The 17156-nt window shown below is 41.0% G+C and overlaps 1 protein-coding gene across 6 annotated transcripts in view; it reads left to right on the plus strand.

Moving 5' to 3' along the window:
- MAST4 (microtubule associated serine/threonine kinase family member 4) overlaps positions 1–17156 on the plus strand; it is a 568502-nt gene that overhangs the window by 529455 nt on the left and 21891 nt on the right. For all 6 annotated transcript variants that reach the window (XM_029218029.1, XM_029218025.1, XM_029218027.1 and 3 more), the window contains 9 exons: positions 289–497; positions 2279–2417; positions 3773–3905; positions 4752–4917; positions 6792–6893; positions 12961–13083; positions 13281–13393; positions 15190–15317; positions 15710–15945. In XM_029218029.1, the coding sequence (XP_029073862.1) occupies positions 289–497; positions 2279–2417; positions 3773–3905; positions 4752–4917; positions 6792–6893; positions 12961–13083; positions 13281–13393; positions 15190–15317; positions 15710–15945 (1349 nt within the window). The remainder of the gene's footprint in view (positions 1–288; positions 498–2278; positions 2418–3772; positions 3906–4751; positions 4918–6791; positions 6894–12960; positions 13084–13280; positions 13394–15189; positions 15318–15709; positions 15946–17156) is intronic.

Raw genomic sequence — 17156 nt, forward strand, 5'->3', positions numbered from 1 at the left:
ACAACAGCTAGCTATTGGAAAGTAGCTCACTCTGGAGACTGTCCATTTTCTTCAGTGAAATGAATTTGCCTTATGTGTGACCTGTAACTTTTATTGAAAGAATTTTTTTAAAAAATCAATTAGCCAAAGGGCTTTGGCCTGGAATGGAATGTTTGTAGTTGCCAGCATAGCTTATGTGGGCTGAATCCCGGCTATCACGTGAATGTAAAAAAAAAAAAAAAAAGTGATGTACTGTACCCAGAAACATCCCCTCTTCCTTTGAACCCCAACTCTTGTGCTCCTTTTCAGGGCAGTCTATTTTGTTCGGCATAAGGAATCGCGGCAGAGGTTTGCCATGAAGAAGATTAATAAACAGAACCTCATCCTCCGAAACCAGATCCAGCAGGCCTTTGTGGAACGGGATATCCTGACTTTTGCAGAAAACCCTTTTGTTGTCAGCATGTATTGCTCCTTTGAGACCAGGCGCCACTTGTGCATGGTCATGGAATATGTCGAAGGTGAGTCACTCTGACACAGAGAACATGACACCTGTACCCAGAAACCACTGGCTCATTTGTGCAGCTGACGCTTTCTGTACTTGTGCCATACAATGGTTGTATCCACGTAGGAACCAAGGCCAGGCAATTAGATGGCTGTCTTCCCAGTCATTATCTTCCCATAATTGCTTGTAAAGGGCCAGCTCTACTATAACAAAGGGAAAATTAGTGCTATTTGGAAAAAGGTTGTTTTCCCTTTTTAATGGCTTTTCATCCTAAGCACCTCCTCTCAATTGGTCATTAAAGTTAGAATATAGGTGATGGGATTTTTCCTACTTATCTTTATCACATATCATAAAAACATTCATTACAATGGATCTTCTTAAGGAAAATATTAAAAATATATCCTTTTTGGTGTATGGTACGAAATTAATGGTGAGTTAGGAGAAAGATACATTCAAGAAAATCTAACTTATAATCTAAAAAAATAAGATAAATCAACTTATTTACAAAAGAGAAATAGATTCACAGACATAGAAACCAAACTTATGGTTCTAAAGGGGAAAGGGGGGGTATAAATTAGGACTATGGGATTGACAGATAGACACCACTATGTATAAAATAGATAAACAGCAAGGATTTAGTGTACAGCACATGGAGCTATATTCAGTATCTTGTAATAACCTATAACGGGAAAGAGTCTGAAACTGTATACCTGAAACTAACACAATATTATAAATCAACTATAGTTTAATTTTAAAAAACTAACCTTTTTTCTTTTGGAAGTTTGTGGTCTACCTTTTAAATGTTCCAAGTAATCTTATGTCCGTCAACTTTACATGAAATTTTTGAGTGTTTCCATAGCCATGACTTACTGACATAAATAAAGCTAATAAAATGAATAGATAAGCAAGGGCCAAAACAATTTTCTTTTTTTAAAAAATTTTAGTTTATTTTTTTATACAGCAGGTTCTTATTAGTTATCTCTTTTATACATATTAGTGTATATATGTCAATCCTAGTCTCCAAAACAATTTTCAAAGCATCTAATTTAAGCCCTTGTGATTGTTTGAACAGAATCCCAAAACTTGTAACTTAACGAACTGTTAAATATCGTTTTCATTTTGCAGATGAATGAACTGAAACCCAAGAAGGGGTTTCACTAGATATTTAGTGGTAGATACAGGACAAAAACATAACTTGCCTGATTTCCACCCATTGTTCTTTTCACCACACCAGTACTTTGCTTTATTAACTTTTGTTATGGTGATTTTAACAACAATAATTAACGTTTATCACATGTTTAATATGTGTTGACAGCATCCTGAATTCTTTACACAGATTACCTCATTTAATCCTCACAATAAAAGGGATGACACTGTTCATATCCTGATATTACAGCTGAAAGAACCAAGACCAGCTTGCCTAAGATGTCCCCACCTGTAAGAGTCAGAGCCGGAATTTGAACTCAGGCAGCCTGATTCCAGAATCCATGTTTTAAAATGGTTTATTTTAAATCATCATGCTGTTCCTAACACACACCATCAGTTCTTCAACATTTAGTTTCACTTCAGGCCAAATCTGCTCTCTCATGAGCAGCGCTTCTTAAATAAAAGTCTATATTTTCTCCACACCACATCATAAGTAGAAACATGATTACTTAACACAGTCTCCACTTACGAACACGATCGACTATGTCTATGGATAGAGACCATTCTACTTGGAAATTCTGCAGTCTAAACTGGCGGTCTTTAATCCCAGCTGATACTATACCTGCTAAGTCTTTTTCTTGTGTTTTATAGGAGGTGACTGTGCTACCTTAATGAAGAACATGGGTCCTCTCCCTGTTGATATGGCCAGGATGTACTTTGCTGAGACAGTCCTGGCCTTGGAATATCTACATAATTATGGAATTGTACATAGGGATTTGAAACCAGACAAGTATGTACACTGATGAAATATGTCTTTTTTTCCACACAATACAAAAGTGTTTATGTCTATAAAAATGTTTTCTTTTAATGCTGCTTTGTACATTTTTAAATTCTCCCATAATGTTCCAAAATGAGTTATTTTTAGCAGTATACATGATGATTTTTGTATAATCTTTTTAAAGGCTATGGTGTTTACAATAGCAGCTTATAAGAAACAAACAAACAAAAAAGAGTATTAAGCCAGGGTTAGTTAATTTATTTTTAGTTTTTTTTATTATGTAAATAATAGGTACATAGAATGCTATGAGTTGTTTTCTGGATAGTTTCGGCGTTTAGAATGATACTTAGATAATTTTTTCTCCCCCAAGATGATATCCTTGATATTCTATTCTATTTTATTCACAATTTTGTTTTTTATTTAATTTTTAGTCTATGTGGAGTTCATTTTGGTGTCTGATTTGAGATACAGATAGACTATCTTTCCCCAAATGACTAGGTATTCATCTTGACACCATTTATTAAATGTTCCGTGCTTTCTCCACTAATCTGAGACACCTCTAGAAGTAGTTCTTATTAATATGTAGAGCTTTTAAGTGTGCCAAAATTTTATAAAATTAACTTACGCTCATTACAGAAAATTTGGGAAGTACAAAAAGAAAAAACTTCATTCACAACATTCCCAAACGAAGACAGCTATTAGAATTTTGGCATGCATCCTTCCAATAGCTTTATTTTTTTTAACTCCTCTACTCCTTTAATTTTTTAAATAATTAAAATTTTCTTTGCCACTTAAAGTGAAAAAAAAATTAACTGTAAATTCATAAAGCTTTCAAATGTGAATTCTTTGCATGTATAAGACATGTAGGTCTTGTGCTTAGTGAGTAGACACTTAAGTTCAAGCCAGAAGTTGAAATCTGAAACAATGCTACATTTTTCTTCCAAGTTCTTTATCTTTTGTCTCATCTGAGTCACGGATTGGTTGCTTATGTTAGTTACTGACGTGTGACGTGGGATTATCAGTAGCCCTTTCTCAGCTCTTTTCTTATTCTGGAAATGGAAAGGTGTCAGAGTTCCATACTTGAATTTTTCTGAGAGCTTCAAGTTGTAAATGATGCTGTATGTGACATCTCCAAGGAAGATGGGCTGAGCCCGGTCTCTGGCCTCCCCTTGTGGATTACTCTCAGCCGCCAGATACACATATTTAACATCTTTGTGTGACCTCATCTCTTTGCCGTCTGGGTTTTGTGATAAGATTGATACCTATATATTACATAGTCTTATCAATTCACAGTGGGAGGGAGAAAAGTAAAAACAAAAAATGAGCTTCAAAGTGAGTGTTGTGATATATATCCTTCTGCTTCACAGTTTGCTGGTCACCTCCATGGGGCACATAAAGCTGACAGATTTTGGATTATCCAAGGTGGGGCTAATGAGCATGACTACCAATCTTTATGAGGGTCATATTGAGAAGGATGCTCGAGAGTTCCTGGACAAACAGGTAAGCTTGCGTGCTGTTTGGCTCCAGAGAGAAATACAAAGTGCAGTGTTGACAGTGGAATTCAGAATCAGCTCGCCTAGGCCATCTTGACATTAGTGCTGGGGCTTTACGTTTGATAAAGCGCAAATTGCTTCCATTTTCCTCCCTGGGCCTCTTTGAAATGTCAGTCCCTCCACATTCCTCCCTCGACATTATGGTCTATTAGTAAGACAAACGATCTAACTGTACACAAGTGAGGGTGTGAGAGAGACAAATGGAAAAACTGTTTTCGTAAGGAATTCGGGAGTCTCAGTAGAGTCCTCATGAAACTCATGGTGCGTTGTACAATCACAGGTGCCAAAATCCGAGCCATGGCCCATTTCCCTTTAAGCATGCCTCATTACCATGTGCCCACAATCTGTTCATTGTACAGTTACTTAAGGTGAACACATCTCAACTGTCAGGCTTTTATGAAGTAACCAGGATGTGAATATATTTCAGTCATATAAATACTAAAACTCTCTCTGATAGTGACAGACAAAAAAATGCAGTATTATTTTAAATCCAAGGATTACAAATGTTTTTGTAAAGTAAGTAAAACTACTCAAATTTGAAATTAGACATTACACACAGTTTCACAGTAGAGCAGCATTTTAAACTTTGCTTTTTTTGGTATTTTAAGTAATTCATTGCTTTTGGGGTATGATAGATACCGACTTAGAATCACTGTTCTTAAATTCTTTGTCCATGTGGTTCCATGTGGTTGAGCAGGTGCACTCTAGGCAAAATAATTGATATTTAGCCATCTTGCTCATTTTAATTCATGTCTAATATTCTAATTATTCTGATATTGCAATCATCTTTTAGGTCTGTGGCACACCTGAATACATTGCACCAGAAGTGATTCTGAGGCAGGGCTATGGGAAGCCGGTAGACTGGTGGGCCATGGGGATTATCCTCTATGAATTTCTGGTTGGATGCGTGCCATTCTTTGGGGACACTCCAGAAGAGCTATTTGGACAAGTCATCAGTGGTAAATATTGTCAGCAGTTATCTCTAAGCCGCTGTTGGGAAGCAGCTTTTTAATGTAATTCTGGGGAGTATCACTGTTTTTACTAAACAGTTAACCTTTATCAAAGGGTTTGGCCAACAAATTAAAAGAACTCACTCATCATAGCACATAACTGACTTTCACAATCTCAAGAGAGCAATTTGTGTTGGGAATTGATCTGGGGAAGTTTTGTTAACATGGAATTTGGAAATGTACTAGCAATGTGGCCAATTTTTATGGTGTACTTTTTCTGCAAAAGAAATTGGCGTGGGATTTGCAAATGATTTCACGGCTGTCCAGTCTTCTTTTCCATAGTGGGAAAGTTGCACCAGGGAAGAAGAGGTTAACATGGGTAACATTTACACAAATGGGAAAAATGGCTATTGGCACAGTAAAGAAATTAACAAAAATGTAATAAACCCTAAAACAAATGTCTACCAAATAATAAATAATGAGAATGGGGAGGAAGCAAATTTAATCCACAGATTGTTAATGATTTCATTGGTAGTTGTTATGGTGTAATGTTATTTCTTAACAGCTGTTCATCTTTCATTTAAATTCAGTAACCTTTAGATCTTAACCTGCAAGCTGACCCTAACTATTGTTGTGTGGCTTGTGGCAAAACTAAATGATAATTAAATAGGCTTTATTACTACCCTACCTGCTGTTTTTATAAATTTCCCTGGAGCAGAGATCAAAAAGGCCTCTCCTCCTCAAAGTTTGTCAGTCATCAGTCACATCTTCATCACCTACCTGTGGTCCATTCTGGACTGCGCTTAGAGTGTCCAACAGTGGAAATAGGGGGACCATTCCTTTTGGTATGAGGAGCCTCTTAATCACAGCATTATTTTCCATCATTGATTTTGCGAGCCAGGCATATTTGTAAACTTTAACAAAGTAGATTTGTGAGTTGCCCACAGTGTATAACCCTTTTATACAATATCTGAGCTCGTTATGGATTTATAACTAGGCTGTTTTCTGATATATCAAGGATGAATGGCAAAAGGAATCAACTGTTTAATTAACACAAGCAGCAAATGCTGGCTTTGTTCTGTCGATGCCTTATGGCTCAGATGCATATTCATGTTCTATTTTCCAAATCAGATTTGAACTGCAGCAGAGGAAGCTAGAGGCAAGCACATGCAGAAATAATAACTCATGTTTTTATTGCATTCCCATGCACACAAGCATGCACACCTATCTTCAGGCAAACTCCTTTAGAATGTAGAACATATTCTAATATTTATGACAGATTTTAAGTACTTCCATTCCTACAATTCCTTGGCGTTTTTTTTTCCTTCTTTTTCTTCTTCTTCAGTCTTAGCATTTTGACCTTTCCTTTGTCTCTGGAAATGGTTATTTTTACAAAATTATTTTTTGCTTCTTGGACCTGAAGAACCCTGGGGCTGTGGCCAGGTTCTCAGTTGAGGATGATGGTAGAAGAGAAACCCTGACTCCCCATGATCCCTGGATGGGCGATCGCCTAAAACGCAGAAGTTCAGAGTTTCCGCTATATTGAGCCCTCTTAATAACTAGAGGACCAATTAGTAGTGACCCAGTTCTACCAAAGAAAAGTGAATCTAAAAGGCAGATGAGAGGTACTGCTCATTGAAGTGTTCTCTCCCTGCCTTGTTGACAGCTGTGCTATTCACATCTTGTGCAACAGTGCTTCTCAGACTTGACTGGGCCTCGGAATCAACTGAAGGTCTTCTTAAAAATGCAGATTCTGAGTCAGCAGGTCTGGGGTGGGGCCTGAAATTCTGCATTTCTAACAAACTCCCGGGTGATGTCCACGCTGTTGGGATGTGGACCAGCCTTTCAGCAGTGAAGTCGTAAACTACTTTTCTTCCTCTTAGATGAGATCAACTGGCCTGAAAAGGATGAGGCGCCACCACCTGATGCCCAGGATCTGATTACCTTGCTTCTCAGGCAGAATCCCCTGGAGAGACTGGGAACAGGTTAGAGCACATACGTTTTAATTTTGCTAATATGCAGGAAATAATGTCAATGTGGAGCACTCAGAGGTTTGTGTTTTTGTTTTGTTTGTTTTTTTCATAGGAAACATCTGTTGGTTGATGTAGAATATGACTACAATATGTTATAACAATAATATTTTGGATTTTTTTTTCCTGATTCAGAGTAGTATGTACGCTAAGAGGGTTGGTGGCTGTTGTTTGTCTTCTTTTGTTGTTGTTTTTCTTCTTTTTTGCAAAGCAGAAATTATTCTTAATTTGTTTCAGTAAATAAACTGATTTCTTTCTCTGGAAGAAGACCTCGGGGGCACATGTAACTCTTCTGTCCTGAAAAGCATGGATCTTAACAATTTGAAACAGAGGATTAGGGATGTGGAGGTTTTTTGGTTTGTTTGTTTGGGGTTGTAAAATATATATATTCCTAGAAGGATCTGACCCAGCAGTTACTATCTGCTGGCTTTGAAACAGGTTATCAGGACTTGAACTGATTATTGGAAATGAGTGCCTGGGGTTGATCAGCACCATGGCCCAAGAAAGAGGATTAAACAACATTGACTTTCAAGATTAAGGAGATAGTAGGTTTATTTCTTGCTGATTATTTTTCCGGACTGTTCTGCCTCCAGTTTTTTGTTTTTGCCAGCTCTTTTTCCTTTTCTTCCTTATATTCTGAATAGACAGAGATCCCAGTACAGAGTTCTAGCCAACCCCAGTATGTGAATTTATCTAGATGAGACTAAATAATAAACACATATAACATACACGCATGCACACACACATACAACACACACCACACACGTACCTGTATCGATAAAAATTTTCATCAGTGAAAATTGTTGACTTGATGGGTTGTTTACTCTGAGCTGTTTCATTCTACCTGGTTTTGCTAGAAAGATCAGAAAATACTGACGAGATCTTTCTCTCACCCGGTTTTTCCAAGGCCAAAATCATTTGCAACAGCTCCAAATATATATCTTATATTGTTCTCCACTTTTGCTCACAGCTTCCCCAGTTGGAGAGCTCAGTTCTTGCTTAAGTATGGAATGCTGTGCTACCTAGAGGTTATGATGATGCATTAAAACCCCTGGGCCCAACCTTTATTTTGTAAATAAAGTTTTATTGAAACACAGCGATGCTGTTCAGTCACATACTGTCTGTGGCTGCCTTCATGCTACTCTGGCAGAGTTGAATAGTCATGAACAACTGCATGGCCCACAAGGCCTAAAACATTGACTTTCTGGCTCGACAGAAAACTCTTAAAGACCCTGCATTAGAGAATCCAAGAAGTTTTGGGTTTGGTTTTTTTTTTGGCCGTGCCATGCAGCTTGTGGTCTGTCAGTTCCCCAATGAGGGATCGGACCCGGGTCCACAACAGTGAAAGCTCATATCCTAACCACTGGACTGCTAGGGAATTCCCAAGAAGTTTTAAACTCAGGACTCAGTTGGCAAAACTGCTTTGAGTTTCATACTGGAATACCGTGTGTTTTTTGCCTTTTTCAGTGGATGAGTGGGCCTTTAACTAGGAAAGGCAATATAATGGGACTTAAAGGGATAAACTCCAGAGTCAGATTGCCTGAGTTTAAATCTCAGCTGTGTGACCATGAGCAGGTTGTTTTCCCTTGTGTGCCTTACTTCCTCATCTATAAAATGGAGCTGATAGTAGCACTATGTCCCAGGATTTTTGTGAGGATAAAAGATCATCGACTCTGGCTCTTAGGACCAGATGTGACACCGCTGCGGTATTATCATTTTTATTTTTCTGTGTATATAATCTCTTGCTTTCCCCTTTGGACATATGAGATTTAGAAATTGTGGTGGTGCCCCCTACTTTTGGGCTGACTGAACTCTTTGAACAGAATCCTTTATATTTCTTGTCGCCCTGTTTGGTTTTCCTTTTGTCTGAAGTGACTAGCAAACTGGTTATTTCCCACCATCTGTGACCTGCAGTTAGATTTGCTTTATAATTCAAGCGATAAGAGTAGCTGTCCAAGAATGGGTGTCAAGGCTCTGTGTGGGGCAGAGTTTTGAGGGATGATTTTACTCACTTGAGCCAAATATGAGAAACAGTGGCATTTTAAGATTGTCCTACAACAGTACAAGCATCTATTAGTATATCCTAATGAGCTGTCCCAGGGGAGTGTTGTCCTAAGGTAGGGCTAAAAATATATTGGAATTAGCACACCCCCTAAAGAGTTCCCTTCAGTGTTCGTGTGTCACTTTGGAGAGTTTTCCTCCTTAGTATTCTGCCCATTTCCGTCCTCTTTAAGAATATGTGGACACTTGATTCGGCTTTACTTAACAAGACAGGGCTATGATGGTGGTCAGTACATCCATGTTTATAGATTATGCGCTGCAAGTTATCTCTGCACATTTTCTGCTTGACCGCTGCTTTTGGTCTTTTCAGGGTTTGACAAATTGAGAAACAAATCTTCTAGCAGAAGCTCAAAAGAGACATTTAAAAGACCCTGCCCAAGCTCTTAGCATTGTCAAGGAGAGCTTGTCAAACAGGCAGGTCCAACGTGACAGGTCCCAGTAGGGCCCGGAGAATGAGGCTGAGAATCTCGCAGGCTTGCCATGCTGCTTCCAATGACAGCATTTTGGATTTAATGCATATTTAGCGGGCAAAATAATGCACCGTGAAAATGTGCAAGTGCGCATTTGCCCAAGAGACTAGAGAGACTGAGAAAAGGAGTGTGAAGAACATAATGGATGTTTAAGAAGCGTCTATGAAGGGAGAGGAAAACTCAAAGGAGAACATTAGTGCCAAAGCATAACTTGCAATTTGGGACCTTGTCGTACTTGAACTCGACTGTTGAACTTGCAGAGTGTTGAGTGGCAGCCAGGTTCACTGGACTTGAGAGCTGCTCAGATGTGACTGACTCCCACGCATGAGCCAGCTGAGAGGTTGTGAGTCTTTTCTTTATTGCCCGGAGTCTCAGTTTCCTAATCTATGGAAATGGGCATGTTACACACCTTGAGGGATTATTGTGAGGATCGAGTGCAGGCATGTTTATGAAGGTATCTGGTACATTAACCTGGTGCATAGTAGGAGCTCAAGAAATAGTCACTTTCCCTTCCTTTCCTGGTGAATTCTTACAGTGAGAGCTGACATTTGCATGAGTTCCTGTGTCTGATGATTTGTATTTGGCTCGTAAAGCCATCATCTATATCATACCAACGGTTTAGCCCAGAGTTAATTTTTCCCCAGTGTGTCCATTTCATTCTTTTGCTCCCCATCTCTCCAAAAGTGCATGAGAAACATGACCCAGTGAGAAGCAACTGCTTCTCAGTGGGGCACAAAGACCAAAGGGTGAGAGCTGTGCACTGGGTCACCAGTGGGCTGGGGCTCCTTGGGGAGGACCCATTTGGCACTCATCACAAAGAGGAAGCGAATGCTCTCACCGACGTGGGTGGGTCTCAAAGGTTAGCAGGTCAGGGAGCAAAAACTCCAGATATTGTCTGGAAGTGTCTTTCGAGCCTTTGGGTCTAGAGAACTGTGCTTTTCTGGGTAAAGTTGAATGACCTGGGCGTGTCAGAGCTGTCCTTTGCTGTGGCAGCTGAAGTCATAGTCATCGCTGGATAGTGCATGGTGGGCCACTAAGTAGGGCTTGACTCTTTGGACCTCAGTGTCACTGGCACAGTGAGGGCGTTGGATAGATAAATATTTAAGCCCTTTTAACTTCTCCAGGAAAAGATCACTGGAAGAAAATGTCCCTGGCAGCTGTGTTTGAGGATGTTGATTGGGATAGAAGAGAACCAGGATACATGGAGACTGGGGTTGGACTGGGCAGAGGTGCTGGGGAATTGGCTGTTTGGCTGTGTCCCCCAGGATCGGCAGTCGAGAATCCATTTGTAAACTGACGCGAGAAAGATGGCAGGGTAGAATCCAAACTGAAACATGCCTCCCCCTTGTATGGCCTGTGGCGCTGTGGCACTGAGGATGGACCTGGGTGTTTTTAGACAGACCTCAGCTCAGCCCCTCTAACCCTTACTCACCTAGTAATCTTGGTCCAGTATGCTTTACTGCTTATTTACTTTCCCCATCCAAAAACGGAGTTGACAATACCTACTCCGTGGGGTTACTTTCAGTGGTTTAATTAAAAGAAGCAATTTCCTCTAGCATCTAGTGTAATACTAGTCAGAGTTGTCCCTCAAATCACAGGTGCTAATGCTATTGCTGTTGGGATCAACATCAGACTTGAGTATTGTGCTATAAACACGGAAAAAGCCTGGCTGGAATTCTATATGAAGATGCTGATCAAATGCTTTGTGAAGAACCCATTCTCCCTTTTGGGGGGTGATTTTTCCACTTTGTTTCTTTCTCTCTGTTCCATTGCCTTCAGAACACCGGTTTCCCCTGGCTGGGTTTAGAGCTCTAGGCAGCCTGCCCCTGGTGCTCAAGGGGTCCAGTGGGGACAGAGCCATGTCCTTTTACAGACAGTTCCCCAGCCCCAAGATCCAAGCCCATTTTTCATTCAGATTCAATTTCTCATCCTATTCCTTTTGTACCCCACTGAGGACAGGGCGAGAAGCATGAGTGTATTAAAGAGGCATTTGCAACACACATCGAGGGGCATCTCCTGGTAGGGAGGCTGATTAGACCCTGGCCCTAGTCTTGCAAGAAATCTCTCTTTCTGGAATTGTTTGAAGATTGATTCTTCCTTATCTCCCCCATCAATAGTGTGCATGTTGGTGGCAGGGCGGGGGTCTGATTTTCATGCTGGGATTTAATAAAATGTGTACCTTCTTCTCTTTACATGAGGGATAGTGTAATATTTTGATGGGGCCTGCCCTTGCAAAATCTCTCTTTAAAATCACGAACTGAATTAAAAATATTGTTTCACTGAACTGTGCTGTAATGCTAACTTGGCAAAAAGAAGCCTAAAACGTAGGGATTGTGATTGATGTTCATCACATGCATTATAAATCTATCAAACAGGTTTGCCAGCTTCTTTTTCTTTTTCTCCTTTCTTTAATTTATTTTAATTTATTTATTTTTAACACCTTTATTGGAGTATAATTGCTTTACAATGGTGTGTTAGTTTCTGCTGTATAACAAAGTGAGTCAGCTATACATATACATATATCCCCATATCTCCTCCCTCTTGTGTCTCCCTCCCTCCCACCCTCCCTATCCCACCCCTCTAGGTGGTCACAAAGCACCGAGCTGCTCTCCCTGTGCTATGCGGCTGCTTCCCACTAGCTATCTATTTTACATTTGGTAGCGTATATATGTCCATGCCACTCTCTCACTTCGTCCCAGTTTACCCTTCCCCCTCCCCGTGTCCTCCAGTCCATTCTCTGTCTGCGTCTTTATTCCTGTCCTGCCCCTAGGTTCTTCAGAACCTTTTTTTGTTTTTTTTTTTTAGATTCCATATATATGTGTTAGCATACAGTATTTGTTTTTCTCTTTCTGACTTATTTCACTCTGTATGACAGTCTCTAGGTCCATCAACCTCACTACAGATAACTCAATTTCATTTCTTATTATGGCTGAGTAGTATTCTTACTTAAGAATCTGTAGTCCACAGAATATAATTCCTACCAGTGCTAATGAGCAATCCAATAAAATCAAATGTTAACCGTTATATACTGTTTAGGGAAAATTCATCTTTATTAAAACCTTACCTCCAGAGGGAATATTGCTGTGAACACATTTTGCACCTTCTTAGGTTTTTTGGGGGTTTGTAATGAGCAAGTCTGCTTTGGGCCAGTGTGTGTCCACGTCCCCAGGTTCATCACAATGGGATTTTAAGTGGCCACATTAACCTTTGAAAAATAGAGGAAGCCATGGAAGAATTAGCAAAGAAAAACTGTGCCATAGCAACTGCTGTTAGCAAAATCAAATCTCCTGCTGATAAATTATGGAAGAATTTTTGGAGGTTTTGGTTGTAGAATGAAAAAGATTTCTCTGACTTCTTTAGTTCTCTCTTGATAGAACTTTTTTTTGTTTTTCTTTTTTTTTTGGTTGTTCTTTGAAACTGATTCTAACCTTTGCTGGGAGGATCATTTAACACGTTTCCCTGTGTCCTTCCCCTCCACTCCCTACCTCAAGGTGGTGCGTATGAAGTCAAACAGCATCGATTCTTCCGTTCCTTAGACTGGAACAGTTTGCTGAGACAGAAGGCAGAATTCATTCCCCAACTGGAATCCGAAGATGACACGAGTTATTTTGATAGTACGTGCGTTATCTGACATAAAACATGATTTGGCCTTTGTAGAAAATCAGCTCTACTTTTGGTAGTACCTTCCAGTCTTGAACGCATGGGTTCTGAAACATAATGCTGCTTTGATATAAGGACTCATAATTAAAATAGCTAAATTAAAAGCTGAAAATCTGAATAATTGGAACTGTTTCCAAACATTTCCCTGCAGCGCGGTCAGAGAAGTACCATCATATGGAGACTGAGGAAGAAGATGACACAAATGACGAAGACTTTACTGTGGAAATAAGGCAGTTTTCCTCATGTTCACATAGGTTTTCTAAAGTAAGTAAAATATGGCATAAACGTAGAAGGTCTCTGGGAGAATCTCCTACTGGCCAGGTAGTTGGTGCCTTAAACAGCTGCACAGAATTGTAAAAACCCCATGCAGTGTTTTGGGGCTTGAGATTTTTTTCGGGGGGTGGGTAATGACCCCACCATCTTGATAATCCAGAGTCCCTACCGCCCTGCTGGGGTATATTTCTCTGTTTCATGATCCAAAGATTAGTATCTTTTTTCTTTGAGGCAGAGACTTGCTTTAATAGTCATTATTGGAGTACCTGATACCATTTACATACTGTGGTCTAGCTCAGTGCTGCCGGGCCTTGGAGGCATCCTTCCATTTCTTTCATCTTATAGTGAAGAACGTTGAGCTCATTGTATGCAGAGCCCTCTTCTAGTATCCCATGGAATACAACACAAAGGAGAAAGCTTGGTCCTTGACATAAGCCCAGACACTTGGGGACAGTTGATTGCGGAATGAGAAAGTCTCTTAACCGATGATAGAAAGTGTAAGTTATTATATTAAAGGGGCAGTAGGAAGCCAAGCTAGAATTTTGGAAGTGGTAGAAGATAAAATCCACATTGGAGAAAGATGCTTTTTCACTGGTAGTGGTAAGATTTAAAAGACAAACAAAACGAAGACACACCTGATAGTCCTGAGATGGGGGGGCAGGGCCCTAGGAAGATAGAAATGAACCTAGAGGGCATCCTGCCTTCCTTTTGCTATTTTCAGTAGCGATGTATTTTCTGTTGCCATGGCATCTTGCATGATTATTGTGTAGCTTTTCTATAGCACTGAGTGATTTTAAAGTGTTCCGTATCTTTTTCTGAGTGACTGCCCGGGGTGCATCTGCAAATTGGCCAGCACTGCCCTCCCCATTTATAGGAAGGACATGGAGAGGTAGGGATTTCCCTGGAGGGAAGGTGCAGGTCTGGCCCAGAGCCGGGACAGAAGCTTTGATAACACAGAGTGTGGGGTTTCCCAGTACTTGTTCTCTGGCCCATCAAAGCCAGCTCCTAAACTGTTCCCTGCCCACGGTCCCCTGTTCTTTAGCCACCTTCCTCCAAATCCCAGGAGATTATAGGAGGTCTAAGGTCCATTCCCATGAGAGCAACAAGTGACTGGGTTGGGCAGTAGTGAGCGCTTCCTGGGCTGGGCTCTCAGCTCCCTATTTTAGCTTCCATCTTCCCTGTGGTACAGCAGAGATCTCAGTTTGCCTAAGCTATGATCCCCTTCAGAAATCCTGGTACCAACATATGAAGCTGCCTGTCTGTATGTGAGATTTATAAGCCAAACAAGTAAGTACCTCTGACTCCTAACGCACTGCATCTCCCCCCAACATGTTTTGAAACAGGTCATTTATTCTTTTCTTCGCCCTCGATTCCAATTCATTTTTCTCCCTCCCGCCCCTGACTGGGGGCCATTCAATTTTTTTCTCTGTGATTTTCTTTTTCTGATTGACTTCACGGTTAAAAAGTAATCTAACATGTGCATCGATCCCGGGCCTAGAAACTGCAATGCATCTATGGATTTTGTTTGCAGATACAAAGTCCATAGTGAGAGACGGTGAGAGGGTGATGAATTCATAGCTCCCCACTCCAAAAGGAAAAAAATTGTACATTGACCGCTCACCTCAGGACTCAAGTAAACAGCATTGGAAAGTACCTTTTGAATACACAGTCCCAGTTCAAATTTCAGTCATAGTCTCAGGTTGTTCTGCCAGGATTTGTTTGTTTTTTTTTATTCTGACAATCCCTTTCAAGAAGGTATTAATAAGCACTGACTATTTGCCTTGCAGGTTTTCAACAGTATAGATCGAGGTACTCAGAATCCAGGAGAAGAAAAGGAAGACCCTGGGGACAAAACCAAAAGCACAGCTTTGCCGTCCACGGAAACATTAAGCTGGAGTTCAGAGTATTCTGAAATGTATGTGAAATTCTTTTTTTTATTTTATTTTATTTTATTTTTTTAACATCTTTATTGTATGTGAAATTCTTGTTAACAAGTATCATGAACAGCAGCTACTAGGACAGTGGCTCTTAAACGTGAGTGTGCATCCGAATCTTCTAGAGGGGCCTGTACAAGAAGATTGCTGACCCAGGAGATCTGGGATAGGGGCTGAGAATGTGCATTTCTACCAAGTTCCCTCGGATGCTGATTCTGTTGGTCTGGGCACCACACTGTAAGAATCACTGCCCTCGACATGTCTTGGTTAGGCTACCTCAGTTCCATTTTTACCTGGTTTCTTCCAAAATTCACCTTGAACACAGTTTCATAGCATGTATAGATGCATGACTTTGTTTTTGTTTTTAATGAAGGCAACAGTTATCCACATCCAACTCTTCGGATACTGAAAGCAACAGACATAAAGTCGGTTCTGGCCTGCTTCCCAAACTGGCTATTTCAGCAGAGGCAGAACAAGATGAGGCTGCCCCCCACCCCAGAGAGCTGCATGAGCAGCGGGAAAAGCCAGCCCCGCCCCCTGCAGAGAGTGCTCAGGAGGAGCCCGAGGTCAGCACTCCGGCCAGCACCATCAGCAGCTCCACCTTGTCAGGTAAGGCCCTGGGCACGGCCCTGCCGTCCAGGCATCACCCACCACATTGAGAAGTGACTGCTGGTGCTCGGAGTCCCCGGCCTGGCCCAGCCAGGCAGCGATGACGGGCATTTTGTGCCACTAGACTCTCTCCATGGCCCCACTCCTTGAGCTTGGGCGATGGGCTCCTCAGAACTGAGATCAGATGTCTCAGACCCCTCCTTAGTGCATGGCTGTACAGCACGTCCTTCTTGCTTCACCTGGAGCCTTCACATCCTCTGCTGGGTTTCAGTGGCGTCCTTTGATGGCTGTCAGAACACAGTAAGGGAGCATGTTCTCTGTTGTGGGTACAAAGGCGTGCCTTGTGGAGTTGCATCTAACTCAAAGTTACAAGTAAGCGACCCTATCAAACAGTCAAATGGTCAAACTTACCCTCAACAGTGTCGTAAATCACCACCCATAAGGTACCGTGTAAGCCAGTTTTCCTTCTGCTGTTGAGACGGGTGGTTGTTTCTTTGGAGGAGTTGGTTTTTGTCATGGGACCACTTATACCCAATAACCAAGCAGTCTGCACGTGAGACCCTCAGTGCAGCAAGATGCTTATTCTGTTTGCATAGCTGGCTAGAAACAGAGGCTGATGAGAATCTCAGGGACGTATAAAAAAAGAAGACAAGCAAGAAATTAGGTGGGCAAACATCTTGTATATATGATGGTAAACAAAAAAATACCTCATACCTCGATCTATACTTTTGAAGCGTTTTACTTCAAAAGTAACTTGGATATAAAGTTTCTTTAAGGGGGAAAAAAAAACAGATGCTTATTCTGTGAGGTTCACGGATGGAGCGGGGAGAGGGGAGTCAGGAATACTGACACAGTTCAAATCAGTGTCTCGTGCGCCTATGAAAGAACTCCACTGCACACAAGCTGCCTTCCCAGCCTCTGGATAACTGACGCAAATAACCCTAAGACATCTTTGGGTGTGTGAGACAGAGTGGGGCTTGGGCCTTTCCTATAGGGAGCACTTTATGGTGTCACTTTTATGTGAAGTAAACCTTCCTGACACCAGGAGCAGTATCTCCACAGGTTTTTAAAATGCTTACTGTATCATGGGTACTTGGGGCCTTTAATCACGGAGGTGTCCTCATTAGATGATCGGCCTTGTGCCTCCCTCAGAGCAAGTCCTTGAAGTGCATTTCAAATATTATTCGGTGTATAAAAATTTTATGCACAGC

The sequence above is a fragment of the Monodon monoceros genome, unplaced genomic scaffold (genome assembly GCF_005190385.1).
Source record: "Monodon monoceros isolate NGI ecotype Baffin Bay Population unplaced genomic scaffold, NGI_Narwhal_1 Super_Scaffold_12, whole genome shotgun sequence".
Classification (NCBI taxonomy): Eukaryota; Metazoa; Chordata; class Mammalia; order Artiodactyla; family Monodontidae; genus Monodon; species Monodon monoceros.